The 17,666-nt window shown below is 53.9% G+C and overlaps 1 protein-coding gene across 4 annotated transcripts; it reads right to left on the bottom strand.

Annotated features, from left to right (window-relative positions):
- Window positions 1–107: 107 nt before the first annotated feature.
- Ppp1r13l (protein phosphatase 1 regulatory subunit 13 like) lies at window positions 108–17,422 on the bottom strand. 4 transcript variants are annotated; one of them, XM_071604228.1, is made up of 14 exons: window positions 15,972–16,092; window positions 13,304–13,449; window positions 11,305–11,381; window positions 11,079–11,221; window positions 10,169–10,679; window positions 9,986–10,084; window positions 9,816–9,907; window positions 9,089–9,587; window positions 6,910–7,370; window positions 4,037–4,168; window positions 3,828–3,961; window positions 3,574–3,740; window positions 2,620–2,819; window positions 108–722 (listed from the first exon to the last, which is right to left on the bottom strand). In XM_071604228.1, the coding sequence occupies exons 2-14, from the start codon at window positions 13,327–13,329 to the stop codon at window positions 684–686; spliced, it is 2,580 nt and encodes an 859-aa protein (XP_071460329.1). In that variant the 5' UTR covers window positions 13,330–13,449; window positions 15,972–16,092; the 3' UTR covers window positions 108–683. The 4 variants fall into 4 exon arrangements, with proteins under 4 accessions (XP_071460329.1, XP_071460331.1, XP_027801530.2 ...); XM_071604230.1 differs by lacking the exons at window positions 13,304–13,449; window positions 15,972–16,092 and adding an exon at window positions 17,346–17,422; XM_027945729.3 differs by lacking the exon at window positions 13,304–13,449 and having other exon boundaries at window positions 11,305–11,860.
- Window positions 17,423–17,666: the final 244 nt, after the last annotated feature.

Here is a 17,666-nt window from a genome sequence, read left to right as displayed (position 1 = left end):
CACAGCTCAGTGATAGACTGCATGAGGCCCTGAGTTCCATCCCCAACGTCACCAAATAAACAAAAGCCCACACTGGTTTGCCCACCTTGAGCATTTATTGAGTCAGAACAGGATCAAAAGAGAAGGGAGTCGATTTCTGTGCAAACTACCTTTATTTATAAAGAAAACTCCCCCATTTGGTTATAAACATAAAACCAGCACTTCGTGAAGGCACTTAACTGGGGAAGGCGGGGTGAGGATCCTGGTGGAAACCAGTGGGTCTCCCCCAGACCCCAGAGCTTCTGGGAGACAAGGGACAGGAGTGACTCCCAGGGGAAGTCAGTTGTGGGGGGTCTCAAATCCCAAGCTCAGCTGGGAATGGTGGGTTGGCTGCTGAGGGTGAGGAGTGATTGGCAGTCAGGGCGGGAAGCACTTTGGACGGGATCTGCTTTGGCAAATGTGGAGGATCTCCTGCCCCCAAGATTCTCAGCCTCACCCCTGGGGCCTCCACGGTTAAGGCAGATTGCTAAACTTAAGGCTGAAGTTCTCCTCCACTGGCTTCTGGAAGAGCTGAGAAATGGTGGTGAGGGCCCCACCCCTGCAGAGTTAGGGGCACAGGTAAACAGCAGTATGTGGAGGGGGACATCTGGGGCAAGGGCAGGCTGGCTTGCTCTTGTCGCCTGGGAAAACATCCTTCTGTCCGGCTAGACTTTATTCCTCTGAGGCTTCACCCTGGGGAAGAGCTGAGGGGAGCAGACCTTCAGACAGACATTGGGGCTCCAGCCCTCATCCTTCCCTATGCCCACCAAGGAGGTGGGCTGCCTCCATCTCCCATCCCTTCCTCCCGGGCTCCCCCCAGCACTCAGAATCCCAACTCTCTTGTCCCCTCCAAGTACCATACAAGGCCTTGGATTCAGCAGCAGATGGAAGGGAATCTTCTGGGTCTATTAAACTGCCATAAAACTGATGCCTTCTTCTCCCTACCACCCAGCTTCTCCTGAATTAAAAGAATATTCTTGATGGGTGCTGTGGTGTACGCCTATAATCCCAGCAGCTCAGAGGCTGAGGCAGGAGGATCTCAAGTTCAAAGCCAGCCTCAGAAAAAGTGAGGCACTAAGCAACTCAGTGAGACCCTGTCTCTAAATAAAATACAAAACAGGGCTGGGGTTGTGGCTCAGTGGTTGAGTGCCCCTGAGTTCAATCTCTGATACCCACTCCCAAGGAAAAAAAAAAAAATTATTTGCAGAAATATAACAGAACCCTCACTCAACCCTGGGGGGATCTTCTAAAATTTTATAGAAGTTAGATTTCTACTCTGATTTTATTAATGGATTCTTCCTCACCTAGCCTCATGCTGCAGAATAAAACCACCTTCTGCCATGGCTGTGATATGCGATTTCCCCCAAGATACTGGGGATTGAACCCTGAAGCATTTGACCACTGAGCCCCAGGCCTATTTATTTATTTAGAGTCAGGGTCCAACTAAGTTGCCAAGGATTCTGGAACTTGAAATCCTCCTGTCTCAGCCTTCCAAGTAACTGGGATTACAGTCAAGTGCCACAGTGCCCAGCTATAATCCTTGAACTTTCCCCCATCACTAAGATGGGATTCTTTTTTTTTTTTTTTAATATTTTTTTAGTTGTACTTGGACACAACACCTTTATTTTATTTATTTAATTTTATATGGTGCTGATTATTGAACCTAGTGCCTCACACATGCTAGGCAAGTGCTCTACCACTGAGCCACAGACCCAACCCAAGATGGGATTCTTTTTTAAAAGTCTTTTCATTCTTGGGGGTTGGGGATGTGGCTCAAGTGGTAGAGCGCTCACCTAGCATGCGTGAGGAACTGGGTTCGATTCTCAGCACCACATAAAAATAAAATAAAGATATTGTGACCACCTAAAACTAAAAAACAAATATTTTTTAAAAATCTTCTCATTCTTTTTTATTAAGCCTTATTGTTATACATAATAGTTGGGTTCATCCTGATAAGATGGGATTCCTTTTTAACCTTCCCATCAAAATAATCAGGGATGACAATAAAAACTTTTTTTTTTTTTGGCAGTGCTGGGAATGGAACCCAGGACCTTGAGCATGCAGACAGGCCACACTCCCAACCCAGTAAAAATGCCTGATCAAGCTGGAATCAACTCTGGGTGTGGTGGCACATAACTGGGAACTTATCAGTTTAGGAGGCTGAGGTAGGAGGATTGCATGTTCAAAGCCAGCCTCAGCAATTTAGCAATGCCCCTAAGCAACTCAAGTGAGACTGTCTCCAAATGATAAACAAACAAACAAATGAAGGTCTGGGGATGTGGCTCAGTGGTTAAGTTCCCTGGGTTCAATCCCCAGTACAAAAAAAAAAAAAATTAAAGATTTGAAGGGGAACCCAATGGCTGTACTGGCGAGGACCCCACAAAGGCACCGGCCCTGGGAGGCTCTTCCTCACCCACTCCCCTGACTGTGGGCGACTTTCCCTTACCCCACCATTACTACCGGGGGCTTTTCTCCTCCGTCTATCAAAGATACCCAGCCTGCCTCACCCATTCCACCGGGCTGTCCTCCTCCCTCCCTTTCTCCTGTGAGCTCTGCCCCAAACTGCCGCTGGAGGTCCTTGGGACATCTCTCTGAGCTCACCCCGAAGTAGTTCCGCGGCACGTAGCCCTCCTGGCCGTGCAGCGTAGCCCACCACCAGTCGGTCTCCTCCGGCCCGTCCCTCCGCAGGATGGTGACAGAGTCGCCCTCTCGGAAGGATAGCTCGTCCCCGAACTCGGCGCTGTAGTCCCAGAGGGCGTACACCGCCCCGCTGTGCATCAGCCCCATGCTCTGCTCCACGTCTGAAAGGCCAGGACCGCCATGGTGAGAGCTCGGCGGAGGGCTGGGGACAGGGGCTGACCCCTGGCGCTTGTCCTAGCCAACTGGAGTTGTGCGTGCTCAGGTCAGGGGACAGGAGCCAGAGGGGAAGTCTGATGCTGGAATTGGCAGCCTCTAACATTGCAGGACACCGGGACGCGGGTCACCGCCCTGTTCCCCTGGCGCACATTACCAATCACTCCAGCCCAAGGTCCCTAAGGCCAAACTGCAATCCAAGTTGCCCTTCCAGGTGTGCAGCAGGGACCCTCCGCTTGATCCCCGTGGTCCCCCTACTCGCCCTCCCTCAGGGAAACTAGGTGACATCTAGTCTAGAGATGGCACAGCCTCTAGACTCCCCACAAATGCAACAGTCCTTAGGCCCTTCCCAGCTGCATGGCTTCTCACCTGCCAGGTGTGTACTGCGGCCTCAGACAGGTGGGAGAGCCCACCTGCTCAGCCCTGTGCCGGGTCGATGGTATGGCTGGAAACTATAACTTTCCACCCCGCAGGTAGAAAGCGGGGAGCAGCACCATCTCCACCCCGTCTCCCCGCAGGTCTCCCTAAAAATGGCACGCCCTCCACTGCCACGCCCCTCCCCACAGGTGGCCCACTCCACATCCCTCTCTCCAGAGATCCCACTGGTGCAGCACCCACGTCCTCCTCTCCCTGTGGGGCGCAGCCTGCGTTGCAGCCAGGTGGGAGGTTCAGCACCAGCCCAAGAGCCCCAGCCGGGCGCACCTGCCAGGTAGGTGGCGCAGTCAGCATAGCCCTCCCGGTAGGGGTCGCATTTCTCGATGGCGGTGGCGCCGTCGCTGAGAGTGGTGGCAAAGATTGCAGCGCCATGCTGCACAAGCACGGTGCAGATGGCCGTGTCGTTGCACGATGCCGCGCAGTGCAGAGGTGTCCTAGGCGCAGGAGGCATGCGTGAGGGGGTCGCGCCAGCCCGCGCGGCCGCCCATGCCCGCGCCAGTCCCCTGCGGCTTAGGCCTCACCAGCCGTGGCTGTCTGGGGAGTTGACATTGGCGCCCGCCGCGATGAGGAAGTCCACGATCGGGTAGTTGGCGCCGCAGATGGCATTGTGCAGCGCGGTGATGCCCTCCTCATTGGGCTGGCTCGGGTCGTTCATCTGAGTGGGCCAGGAAGGGGCTTAGTCCAGTGGATGTCACCCCACACCCGCCACCTCCAGCTCAGCGTCCCTCACCTCCTTCACCGCCTGCTGCACCACCTCCAGCTCCCCGGTCAGCGCCGCGTCCAGCAGCAGCACCAGCGGGTTGAGCCGCGCCCGCCGGGCCTTGCGCGGGGAGCCCGCCTTGCGCAGCACCGAGCGCATCTCCTGCGGGACAGGGCGGGGACCTCAGAGACTAGGAGGAATTGTTAGTACTGCACACCCATTAGGGGGAGGCCGGGGACCACAGGCTTAAGGACCAGGCAGCAGCTGCCCAGATCGCCCAAGTATCCAGGGGGAAGGAGGAGGGCTGGGATTCGCACCGGGGAGAGGTGTGTCCTGGCCCCGGTCCTCCTGAACTCTACAACAGCAAATATCTTTGGATCTTGACCCTGAGACCTGCGAGTAACTGAGAGGCTATGGAGTGGGTGGCCAAGTAATTCTAGACCTTCAAGGCAATGAATGTGGAAGCTAGTTATTCACTATACACACAGACACACGTGCACACACATGCATGTGCATACACATATACACGACTACACAAAATAAGTTATGTATTAAAAATATAGATACAGATAAAATGCCATGAAGCATGCATGACAAGTGTTACCAGGTCTTAATTCCAGAGGTTTGGGATATGAGTATTCATCATGTTATTCATGTGCTTTCTTATTTTTCATTTCCTCCTACAAGATTTATTTCTACTGAGTGTGTGTTTGTGTGTGCATGCACATGCAGTGTTAGTTATTCTGGTCTTGGCTGTCTCCAGCATTTCAATGATTGCAAGATTCTGAAATTTAGAGATACTAAGAGGCAGTGAATCCAAAATCTTCAATTTCTCAGTTATTTTTCTTTCTTTTTTTTTTTTCCTTCTTCCCAGTACTGGGGATTGAACCCAGGGCCAGGTGCATGCTAGGCAAGAACCTACCACTGAGCTACATCCCATCTCCTTTTAATTTTTTTTTTTTTTAAATTTGAGACAGGTTCTTGCTAAATTGCTCAAGGTAGCCTCAGACCTGTGATCCTCTTGTGTCAGCCTCCCGAGTGGCTAGGATCACCAGTATGCCCTGTTATTTCAAGTTTTTAATATGTTGTGATTGCAGAAATGCTAAATTATACTATTTCCTTCACTATTTCGAATTGTGGAGGGGCCAGGGTTTTGCAATCCTGATATTCTATGAGAACTTTCATATTTTACTATTAGAATTTCATTGCAAAAGACTGAAGGAGATACTCAAATTGTTTATCACAGTTCTGAGTGCTGAGACTTTTGTTCTTGGTACTGATTACTGTTTTTTTCCATGTTTTCTAAGGTGTTTATGTATTCTTCTACGATAGAAAGTGTTAATTTAAAATATTACTCTTAATAAAAAAATTGGGGGGCTGGGATTCTGGCTCAGCGGTAGAGCGCTCGCCTAGCACAGGCAGGACCCGGGTTCGATCCTCAGCACCACATAAAAATAAAGGCATTGTGTTGTGTCCATCTACATCTAAAAAAAAAAAAATTGGGGGGTACCAGGGATTAAATTCAGGGGCACTTGACCCCTGAGCCACATCCCCAGCCCTATTTTGTATTCTATTTACAGACAGGGTCTCACTGAGTTGCTTAGGGCCTCATTAAGTTGCTGAGTTCAATTCTTGAATTTTGTGTCTTTTCAAGCTTCTCTGTGACCAAGACATTGTGATTCTCTGAGGGGACAATTCTCCTATTTTGAGATATCATCCTTCCCCTCTTGATCTCAGGGCCCTGAGCCTTTTCGTTCCTTGGCTCTACCCTGGAGAGGCTGGTAACAGGCATTCTGGGGTGTCTGCTTCACCCCCACTTCTCTGGGAACTGTCCCATACACATCTACCCACACTGTGTTCAGGACAGTTCCACCTGACTATAACTCTGCCCCCATCCCCGATGCACAGCCAAAACTAAGATCGGCAAGAGACCATCCCCTGGGCAAATGACAACATTAATGGCAGCTAACAGTTATGTGCCAGGCACCATTCTACCCACTCAATACACTAGACCTTCACAGCAACCTCATGAGGTGGCTTGTGGGAGACCAACCTTGCACGTGACTGAGTTAACTCCCCTGCTGGGCGATGTGGCCTCAGGCACCCATGCTGCTAGACTGCCCCGCTCTTCTAGGGTCTTCATGCCTAGGCGAGCCTTCCTACAGCCCTATGGGTGGAGCTATACTCACCTGTTCCTTTGCAATATAACCCCTTGCCCTGTTTAGGATAGAATCTTCCATGGAAGTGCCTTGTGTGTGTCCCCTTCTCTTACTGTGCCCTTGGGTGTGGCCTACCTAGATGTCAGTCAACCTGCTGACAGTGGACATCATGAAGATGGACTCAGCCCCTGAAACCTGACTCCTTGCCTCATTTGAATAGCTTCTCAGTAAAAGGGGTCAGCAGGGTGCTCTCTCTCTCTCTCTTTCTGCGGACCCAAAAGGTCAGAGAAGCTGTCACAGCGACCCCAAAGAAAAAGGTATTTGTGTCTCTTGTGTGGTTATTTTGCGCAGCCCAGTCAGCCCAGTTTACCTGGAGTGACCCCTGAGCATTTTAGTCACCAGAACAGAAACCTGGCAGTGGCTGTAATTCTCACCATTCACAAATGAGGACACTGAGGCCCAGAGAGGTTAAATGTCTCACCCAAGACTGCACAGCTGGTAAGTGGCACACAGCCAGGATTCAAACACAGGTGAGCCCAGCTCTATGGCCAATGCTCTTAACCACTGGCCCCAGGGACCAGCGACTCAGTCTCCATCATTTGGGAGGCTGGATTCCCAGACTCCTGAACTAGCCCTCAGAAGAGGGCTGCTTCTCTCACATAAGGCATGTACTTGGGAGTGTTTTGTTACAGCAGCTGGCCCCAGACGCTAGCAGACACACCCGTTTCCTCCTGTGTTACTTACCATGCTCTGTGGCTGCTCTGGTGGGCTGCTCTGGGGTGGGGCTGGGGGCGGTAGGGGAGCTGGTGGGGCAGGAGCAGGGGGCCCGGCCCTGGCCTCAGATCCCTCGGTGATGGGCGTCAGCTCTGGCTCAGGCCCCCCAGGCCCTGGCCCGCCATGCCGGTGGAAGAGGCGGCTGATGATCTGCTGGTACTGCTTCTTGTGAGTAGGGGGCAGGGCCACGGCAGGGCTCTGCTCCATGGAGCCCCTGCGTTTGAGGGGCCGAGGAATCTCGGCCAGCACCCGGGCCACCTCCTCCAGCTCGGGCACCGACTGCGCCTCAGGGGGCAGCGCTGGCTGCAGCCTCGTGGGGCTGAGGGGCCGAGTTACAGCGCCTTCGTCTGCATCACCAGCCTCCAGCACCGGTGTCAGCAGCCCCTCTAGCTCAGGCTCAGCCTCCGCCTCGGCAGGGGGTTTGAGGAGGCCTAGCAGGAACAAGAACCCAATCAGAGGACAAGTCCTCTGAAGGCCCCCAAAACTCTCCACAACTTCCAGGGTCTGAAATCACTACCTTATTTTCTGTGTGACCTCAGGGCAGTTTCATGCCCTTTCTGGGCTACATATTCCCTGAACTGTGAACAATACGTATTTACACCTCCCATTTATTGAGCACTTAGGATGTGCCTGGCACTTTACATGCTGGTCTTGTTGAACTCTCCCCTCTAGGCTATTATCTCCATACTATGCGAAGGAAATCTGAACCTCAGAGAGAGTAACTAAGTTACCCAAAGTCACACTGCTGGCTGACTTCAGAATCTGTACTCCTAGCAACCATGAGGACCGGACTTTCCAAGATCTGCAAGCTTTCCTCTCCTACCATCTCGGGCAGAAAACTCCTTCCAGAAGTAGAATCCCAGCATTTAATGATCTCTTCTCTCTGCCTTATTGCCCTTTGGCAGTGGGAGCTGAGTGTGGTGGTGCACACCTTAAAATCTCAGGGTCTCAGGAGGCTGAAAACAGGAGGACTGCAAGTTCATAGCCAGCCTCAGCAACCTAGCAAGGCCCTAAGCAACTTAGTGAGACCCTGTCTGTCTCAAAATAAAAGCAAGAAGGAGGGGATAGTAGAGGATAGGAAAGGCAGCAGAATACAACAGACACTAGTATGACAATATGTAAATAATGGATGTGTAACTGATGTGATTCTGCAATTTGTATACGGGGTAAAAATGGGAGTTCATAACCCACTTGAATCAAAGTGTGAAATATGATATATCAAGAACTATGTAATGTTTTGAACAACCAACAATAAAAAAATTAAAAAAAAAAAAAAAAAACAAGAAGGACTGGAGATGTGGCTCAGTGGTTAAGCACCCCTGGGTTCAATCACTGGTACCAAAGCAAGCAAGCAAGCAAGCAGGTGGGAGCAGTAACAATCACTTTTGTTTTCTTTTTTGATACTAGGAATTGAACCCAGATGCCCTTTACCACTGGACTACATCCCCAGTCATGTATACATATATATATTTTTTTAAATTTTTAGACAGGATCTTGGCAAGTTGGTGAGGACTCATTAAGTTGCTGAGGCTGGCCTTGAACTTGTGATCCTCCTGCCTCAGCCTCCTGAGTTGCTGGGATAATAGGCGTGCACCACCGCACCCATTGTAACAAACACTATTATGACATAATCCCTCTCACCCTCCTATAAGGTAGATATTCATCTCTCTTCACAGATGGGTAAACAGATACTCAGACAAGTTAGGTAACTCATCCTGAGTCACACAGTAAGTCAGTGGTGGAGAGATGCCGAAACCCTCTCTGCTTAACTCCACAGATCTCCTACCAAAAAACATTAATGATTATCATAACAAATGATAGCTATTGAGGGATTACTATGCAATGGGCCCTATTTCAAGGACTCGATATGGTTTTAATGCCATCTCCCATAAGATAGGCTCTTATCATTGTTCAGTTTTTACACTCAAGGAAATTGACTTCCCTGAGGTCACACAGTGTAGAAGCAAGCAGTCTGCCCCAGGGTCCATCCTTAACCACTGTACCATCCCTGGCTCCTGTGCCAATGCCCAAGTTCACCTGGCCTAGCACTCTGAAGGGCAGTGTCTGGAAGGAGACGGTTCTCCCAGCTAATCTGTCCCTTCATTGTCCTCCCTTCACCCAGCCCTCTAGGGGCCTGTTATTGACTCACCTTCATTCACTGGTGGCCATGTTTGTTGGGGGACCTGGGGGACTGGAGCCTGGGGTTGGGCCTGGGGCTGGGGCTGAGCCTGGGGCTGAGGCTGGGGTTGGGGCTGGGGTTGGGGGGGCAACTGGGGCTGTGGTTGGGGCTGGGGCTGCAGTTGGGTCTGGGGGGGTGGCTGGGACTGGGGAGGCAGCTTAGGTGGGGGTGCTCTGGAGAAGACGGAGGACCCAGGGAGCATGGCTCTGCTGGCCCCCTGCTCCCAGAAAGCGTTCTGCAACTTGAATATCACGCTGAGGGGGATGGGACGCTGGCGAGGGGCACTGCGGGGCTGGGGGCTGGAGGGGGGCATGGGGATGCGGCTGACAGGCTGCCAGCTGCGGGGCAAAGTGCCTGACGGGGCGGCGGAGCCCAGCGAGCGACGGTAGCTGCCCACGTCTGAACGCCTGTCATTGGCGAGAGGGGAGACCTTGTAGTTGCGCGGCAGGGTGGCGCTGGTGAGGTTGTCCTGGAGAGCAGAGGGGGAAAGTGAGCCGGGAGCAGAGACTCAGAAGGGAAAGAGGAGGAGATAGGGGCACAGGGGCGAGAAGGGAGAGGAGGAGGCAGGAAGCCAGGGGGTGAGAGAGCGGGTCCAGGAGGGGTGCAAATCAGGATAAAGAAGGAAGCGCCTGGGGAAGGGCGTGGGGCTCCGCCAGGAGGCCCCCAGCTCCTTCACCTGGCGTCCCTGGCCCCTCACCTTGCCGGTGGCCCCCAGCCCATCCAGGCTGCTCTCTCTCCAGGGCAACAGCTGCAGGCCTGGCGAGGCGGGTCGGGCAAAGACGTCCAGACCTGAAGGGCAGGAATCATTAGGGCCGGGGTCGGGGGTCCTCGCCTCGGGGCCCCCAATGCCCGGGCTTCCTGGCTCACGTTCGTAGCTGGCTGTCTGCGTGGATTTCTTCTCGTAAGCCACGTCCAGATCAGACTCGTTCCAAGCTTTCGGGGGTCGCCGGCGCAGGGTCAGGTCATCTGGGGCGGGTGGCTGCGCATGAGGATGTGACGGGGGACTGGACCCCAGTCCCCGTCGCCCCCCATTTGGGGCCCCCGCCTCACCTTGCGCGCGCAGAGGCGGGGCGAAGGCGCTGCCGCCCGCGCCCAGCAGGGGGCTCCCGAAGGCCGAGGGCGCGTCGTAGGCTGCTGCAGGTGGGCGCGGCGAGGGCCCGCGCTCGGGGAAGAAGGCCTGGGGCCCCTCCGCCAGAGGGCTGCCACGCGGGGAGCCCGCACGTCCCAGATAGTCGAAGGGCGTAGGGGGACCTTGCTGGCGGAGCGGGCCTGACCCCGGTCGCGGGGAGGGAGCACGGCCCACGGGGCTGGCGGCGCCTTCGAAAGCGCGCGGCCGCGGCGAGGGCGCGCGGTCCAGGCTGCCGTAAGCATCAGGCTGCAGATAGAGCGGGGTGCGCGGAGACGATGGTCGGCCCTTTGGGGATAGAGGGCTGTAGGGGAGCAGGGCCGGAGCACTCTCGGAGCGTCCAAACTGGGTGTCTGCGCTGTCCGTGGCTGTCTTCCGGGGGGACCCTCGGCTGCCGAAAGGCTCGGGGACCGGGCTGGAGCTGTACCGGGACAGCTGTGGGGAGGGCAGGACGTTGGGGGATGAAAGGATACATTAGCGGAGGGGTGGGGTGGGGGCGGTGGAATCAAAAGAGGTCACCAAAGGTCAACCCAGAGGAGAGCACCGGGGTGGAAATTTTGGCACAGCGAGCTCAGATGAGCTGTGCTGGGGACGGAGCCCAGACTTAGGGCTGAGGCTAGCCTATCACTGTTTGCGCGACCTGGGAAAAGGCCCCTTTGCTTCCCGGGATCCTGTAGGTCATCCACCTCCCCTGGTCCTCTCTTTCAAGTGTCCTTGAATACCTACGACCTACACAACCATTGGGGGCAGCCTTGACTGAAATCCAAGCCTCCGACCTGGGGTATGGAGAGAAGAGAAGCTGGCTTCCGGGGTCAGGGCAGGAACCCGGCTCACCCTAGGGGGGACTCCGCCCTGCGGGCCAGGAGGAGCTGGCGAGTCCGACCACAGTGACTCAAGCTGCTTAGTCAGTTCGTCCACCTTGGCCGCCGCCGTATCCAGCTCCATCTGCTTCAGGTCCATGTGCTTCATGGCCAGCGCTGGGCAGGCGGGAATGAGGGTCAGGACCGGGCCTCCTGGCAGGGCCCTGCCCCCGCGAGCCCCGCCCCCGATCCCAGCTCACACTGGAAGTTCAGGTCCAGAAGGTCCCGCGCGCTCTGGAATGCCTCGCTGTCCATGGTGCCGGCCGGAGCGGGGCGCCTGCGTGGTGGGGGAGCGGTCTCAGACCTCACCCTCGGGGACCGCGGGGCGCCTCTACTCTTCGTTCCTTCCGCCAGATGTGCTTTACCCTTCCAGTTCCCAGATGGGAAATGTCCACTCCTTCAAAGCCCAGTCCACTCACTCACTACCTAGAAGTCCAAATCGGTTCTAGAAGGCTTCAGACACTTTTCTCTCTTTAGCGGTTCCTTGTTCATCTCTTTATCTCTGCCCTAATAAAATGCATCAAGGGGCTGGGATTGTGGCTCAGCAGTAGAGCAGTCGCCTAGCGCGTGTGAGGCACTGGGTTCCATCCTCAGCACCACATAAAAAAATAAATAAAACAAAGGTATTGTGTCTGACTACAACTAAAAAAGGCGGGGGGCTGTGGCTCAGTTCTGGAATGCTTGCACGTGTGAGGCACTGGGTTCGATCCTTAGCACCACATAAAAATAAATAAGTGAAATGCTGTCCATCTACAACTAAAAAAAAAATTAATATAAAAATGCATCAATTCCTTCAACAAGTATCTATTGATCATCTACTATGTGCCAATGAACATTGAATAAAATTACAACTATCAGTTACTGTGCTGAATGCCAGCTAGGCACCAGAAGATGCTGTGCTAGATGTTAGAGGTATTTATTTAAAATAATAATTGCACTGTCTAATACATCCCAGAGTCCATACCCATTACTTTCAGTTTAATGAAATAAAAACAAGATTGAGGGGCTGGGGATATAGCTCAGTTGGTAGAGAGCTTTCCTCGCATGCACAAGGCCCTGGGTTCAATCCCCAGCACCAAAATTGACTGCAGGGCCACTGTGCTAAATGCATTGCACGCCAAACCTCATTCCATGGTCAAAAGCACCTACTAAGCTTAAAAATCTTTGTTCAATGGGCTGGAGTTGTGGCTCAGTGGCAGAGAGCTTGCCTCCCACATGTGAGGCACTGGGTTCAATCCCCAGCACCACATAAAAATAAATAAATAAAATGAAGGAATGTGTACATCTACAACTAAAAAAAAAAAAATTTAAAAAAAGAAATCTTTGTTCAAGGTCACCCTGCAAGAAGTCTATAGAACTGGGTTTCATATCAGGTTCTAACATGTTAATTCTGTGTCTTCTCCACGAGACTGGAGGAGTCCCAGAGGGCAGTGATTGCTGTTTCTTCTCCTCAAGAGTCCCCATCCAGGGGAGGCCTGGCTCACAGTGACCCATTGTTAGGAGGAGAAACAGGGAGGTGGCTAGCAGCGGATGGGCAGTTGTGGCCACTGGCCCAGTGGGAGGCCACCAGGAACCGGTAAAGCCAGCCCCATCTCTATCCCCATGGTAGCCACCACGCCTGACAGCCCTGTCACCTCCTTGCTACATTGACCTCTTAGCTTTGGCCATAAGATGTGGGTAGCAGGGCGGGCTGTGGCATGCCAATAGCAGCCTCTGTCTGGGAAACCACGGAAACAGAACCTGTTAGAGTTGGCGGCTCATTTGGGTGTAGTGGGAGCGTGTGACCTTGGGCCATGAGTCCTCTCCACTCTGGGGCCTGGGTTTCCCCATAGTAGAAGGAGAAGGCTATCCTAAGAAGCCCATTCCTTCTCTAAGAGGCCTCCATTCTGAAGATGTAGGGAACTTGAGATTGTAATTAAGGTCCTACAGAGACGGAGTCCCTCAACTTGAGAATTGTTGGCAAGTTCTAAATCCAAGATTCTATCTTTGGAACATTCTAGAATTCTCTAATGTGGCTAGCCCAGAATTGTCTTCCTATTCCACTTTCTAGAGATCACACTGTCTTAGAAGTCTACAGCAGATAAAAGCACAAGAAAGGAGCCAGACTCCCTTCTTTCAAATATGGCAGGATCTCGTTCAGACCCTGGCCAGTGTGGCTCCTTTTCCTAACCTGTAAGATGGGGATAAATAACTCTTCACCTCTTAGGACTATTGTGAGGATCCATCTGGTCTGAAGGAGCAGTAGGAATTCAGGGCTCTGGGAATTGAGGCCTCAGAAAGTAGAGGCTATAGGAATCAAAACTCGGGACTTTTAGAATCTCAGGGATACCCAGGAATCACTGCGTCTGTCAAAATATAAAAACGATCAATTTTGTGCGGCCTTCAGTGCCAGCATTCGACAGTCAGCGGTTCTTTTGGGGGACTGCGTGATTTCCGAAAGTCTAAGGTTCTCAGATTCCATGCTGACATCCTAAGGAAATGCCAGCAATGGGTGTGGGGTTGTCCTGGAGGCTGGTGCCGGGACCGCCAGAGGGCGCACTGTCACCTCCCGATCCCGGCCGGGAGGGCGGACAGCGCCTGAGCTCAGAGCCCGGGAATGCGCGGCGGGCCCGGGCAGGTGCTCATCTCCCGGGGCAGAGGAGGGGGCCGGGCGGGGCGCGAGGGCGGGGCGCGGGCCGCGTCTCTGTTCCCAGGCTCCTGACCCTGCCCTCCGCCCTCAGGTCCTCTTCCCCGGGCAGCCCTCCAACTTCGGCTCCCCGTCCCGCGGGCTCCCATCCACCCCCAGGTATCCTCCCCTGGGTTCTCCTCTCCACGCCCCCTCTGCACCCCAGCCAGGTTCTTTGGGGTTAAAGATCCTGTGGGCTTCCTGGAGGAATCGTCCTCAGTAAGGACGAAATCAGGGTGTCGGAATAGGCTGGGAACACCTAGATGAGATTCCTCCAGCTTTGTCCTGGGCTGGGGCTTATTTTCCCCTCTCTGGAACCGGCTAGGGACTTCCCCTCTCTGAGCCTCTGCCTCCAGTAGATATTTAGCTTCTCTGAACCAGTTGCCTCCTGGGTATAATGGGGGAATTAATACTTTCACCTCAAAAGGGTGTGAGGATCGGGTGACCTGATTGATCTACAGTGTTGAAATAAATTTCACACATCCAGAATTCTAAATCAACAGCCTTTCTTGGTGGTTCATTAAGATAACACAGGGTCAGGCCAAGTGAGGGCTCAAGATCCTAAGTCATTTTTCTCCCAAAAGGGCCCTTTCAACTCTGAGATTTTAAAAGTCCTAAGTTTCAATGCCTCTGGTCTCAGCTTCTTTGCCTAAGGATCACAGAGCTCTAAACTCCTCTTGTACATTCCTGAGTTCTGCCCCGTGATCATGCCCAGTAACTTGGGGACTGGGACAGGGAGAGCCCTGAAAGATTCCAGACAGAAGCTGGCAAGAGCCAGTGTCCACTCTCCAGCCTCAATTTCCCCACTGGTAGGGAGGAGTCCTTTCCTGGGTCAGCAAGCATCCTTCATGGTGTAACGCCCAGGTCCGACTTTTGGGAGGTTGCCTGAGACTTCTCTAGACAATAGGGTCCGTCCTGTCTACCTGCCAGACCTGAGCCTGGCATGACATGAGCCGTTTTGGCAGCCAAATTATTATTTTTAATTTTATTTCAGGCTGCCACCAAATGCCCTTCAAGCCCAGACATTAGCAAACACCCCCCTCCCTGTTTAATCCCCCCCACATGACGCATAGGGGTGGAGAAAAGGGGGAGAGAAAGAGGGAGGTGTCTGCCTGCCCCTGCCCTCCCCCGGCCTCAAGGACAGACACCTCCAGAATTAGCCTCTATCCCTCCCTTATCTCTCACAATACCTCAGGTCATACTGTGGGAGTAGAGGTGACATTTCTCACTCCAGGGTCAGGACAAGGAGCTCTGGGAGGGAGTTTAGCTAGACAATCTGGTGGAATCCTGCCCCCCACCCCAGAGAGCTGCCATAACCGGAAGGAAGAGGTCAAATCCTGACCCCCCTAACGCTGCTGTCACCTCTAAGCCTCAGTTTACCAATTCTTCTTTGTGCAATGCTTCCGTGGCAGACCAAACCCCCATTCTGGAATTCTGCCCTAGGCTCTAGAATGACCTCTGCAAACCCCCAGAAGTTTCCCATCCCCATGGGGCAATAGGAGGCTCCCCCACCCCCACCAGGGGGCTCCCTGGGGCTGACGTCCCTCCTCTGGTTAGGCAGGTCTGACGCCTCAGTTAATGACATGTTGGGGTTCGCTCAGCGGCACAAGGGAGATTGGAGAACCTCCCCAGTTTTCTCACCCCCCTGCCCCCACCCTAGAGCTGGAAGTGCAGGGAGGGCAGGGGCATACCCTCCAGAGGGACCCAGGGTACCTGTCCTGGTCTATTTCAGAGACCAGTTTCCACTATCTCCGACACACCCTTAATTCTGCTCAGAGACCTAGAGGCTCAGTCCAGAAGGCAGCCGGAGGACGACGGTAGAGTAACCACTCTTTCCACCCTCGTCCAAGCCTCCCATTTCTGCCTAAGATTTAGGGATCTGAGGCTCTAATATTTCCCAAAGACTCGGACTTCCAAAAGTCCGCAACTCGAGAGACTCAGGAATCCCTCCTTGAATGTCTCACTGGACCCCTTTGGACCTGAGTCCTCCATTCCAAGAACTCAGACATCCAAACCCCTTCTCCTTTCACCCAGTAATTCAGGCATCCTAGTATCCTAGTTCTCTTTTCCAGGCACCCAGGCATCTGCGCACCCCAAATTGGCCCTGGGACCCGGCGTCCAAGTCCCCTCCTACTTCCCTCCCCCAGGGACATGGTGTCTGGTTCTTTAGGGGTCGCTGGACCCCTGAAGGGTGAAACTCACGGGTCCGGGGCAGATCCTGGCACCAGGGGGTCTTCCTCCGGCTCCAGCTCCAGCTGCTGGGAGCCGAGGACGGGGCGGGGCAGGCGCACGGAACAGGTTAGACGACGTGACTCTTGCTGGAGGGAGGCGGGTCCCCGCGGGGGGGGGGGCGGGCAGAGATCGCGTCAAGCACCCTGGGACTTGTAGTCCCAGAGGGGCAGGACGCAGACATTCCCATATATATTCACTCTAAATCCATTTCACAGACAGGAAGAGCAAGGCCCAGAAGCCAAAGGTGATCCAGCCAGCAAGACACAGAAGGGTCGAGACTCCCACCTCAGGTAGAAGCAGAAGACGAACTCCTGGGCCCTTCCTCACCCCTCCAGGCTCAGTTTCCCCTTTCCTGAGTGAAGATTTGGACGCCACTAAAGGGGTGGAAAATTGGAGCATAGGGAAAGTCACAGGCTCCAATCCACAGATTTAAGGCCAAATCTGTAACCCCTTGGGTCTCTGAATTTCAATCTCCGGGTGGGTGAAAAGCGGCGGAATGAACATCCCAGGATTTTCCAGCAAGAGCCCAATAGGGCTAAACTACAATCCCCAGTAGCAGGCGCGACCGACGTCCGGCGCCTCGAGGCTTCGGATCCTCTGGGAATTGTAGTCTCGGAGCCCATAAGGGGTGGCTCCCCAAAGTTTCTCTCTCCCACACGCGGGTCACTGTTTGGAGATCCCAGGCGGAAAGAACACTTCCCATTCCCCTTGACCCTCTGGAAAGCCGCAGAGGAAGGGGGAACCCCATGTCTGGAGTTGGATCCAAAATCTCCGCAGAGGGGGCGGGAAGCGGCGCTGACACACTGGCCAGGAATGCAGTCGGGTCACCCTGTCTAGCCACTGTCCCGAAGCTCCACCCGCCGCCCCACGCGGTGCAGTTCTGGTGGGAAGGGGCGTGGGCATGTCCCCCAAATCCGCACCCACATGCGGCTGTTTATAGGCGCCTCGGGGCAGGAGGGGTCGACAATGAGAACTTCTGTCCCCTCACCCTTACTCAAAGCCATAGGGGATATTTCTCAAGCACTAGACTTGATCCCCTAGAGCATTTACGAATCTGCTTTGATCCACGAACCCCGCCCCTTCGTCCGCACAGTTCCAGTTCCACGCGAGTCCCGCTTCATAGGCTCCGCCCCCCAGACCCTCAGGCTCCTCCTCTTGTGTTTCCCGCTACCCCAGAATCCAGAAGCCCCGCCCCCTAGCTGTTACTTCAAGCCCTGCTGGGAAAATTACCCCATTCTTCCATTTTTCGAATTTTCTCTTAATTCCTAAATTTCCAAGGCATCCAAGCTTCTCCAGAGGAGATTCTAACGTTACAAGCACAGTCCTGCCACCCAGGATCCTTACCTGCTTCTTTTAGGAATCTCAGTCCAATCGATCTTCCTGTCTCTTTAAGAGTTAGAGCCTATCTCTGCGACTGCCCCTTTAAGGCCGTGTCGGAATAATGCATATCTGAGATAGTGTGGGGGAGGCTGGCCGAGACTTGGCGCGGCACTGACTCCCGCGGCCCAGTGAACCACCCTCTTTCTGGAGATTTTGGTAATATAGTCATTCCTTGCTGGTCTGCTCTATACACGTGGAAACGTCCCTCATTTCTGCCCAACGGAGCAAACGGGCGCCGAGCGACACCCCCCACGCTCCCACGCCACTTGGGCACTTCGGGAAGAG

Source organism: Marmota flaviventris, chromosome 18 (assembly GCF_047511675.1).
Source record: "Marmota flaviventris isolate mMarFla1 chromosome 18, mMarFla1.hap1, whole genome shotgun sequence".
Taxonomy (NCBI): domain Eukaryota; kingdom Metazoa; phylum Chordata; class Mammalia; order Rodentia; family Sciuridae; genus Marmota; species Marmota flaviventris.
Note: the sequence above shows the minus strand (reverse complement) of the source record. Positions and strands in the feature narration are given on the sequence as shown.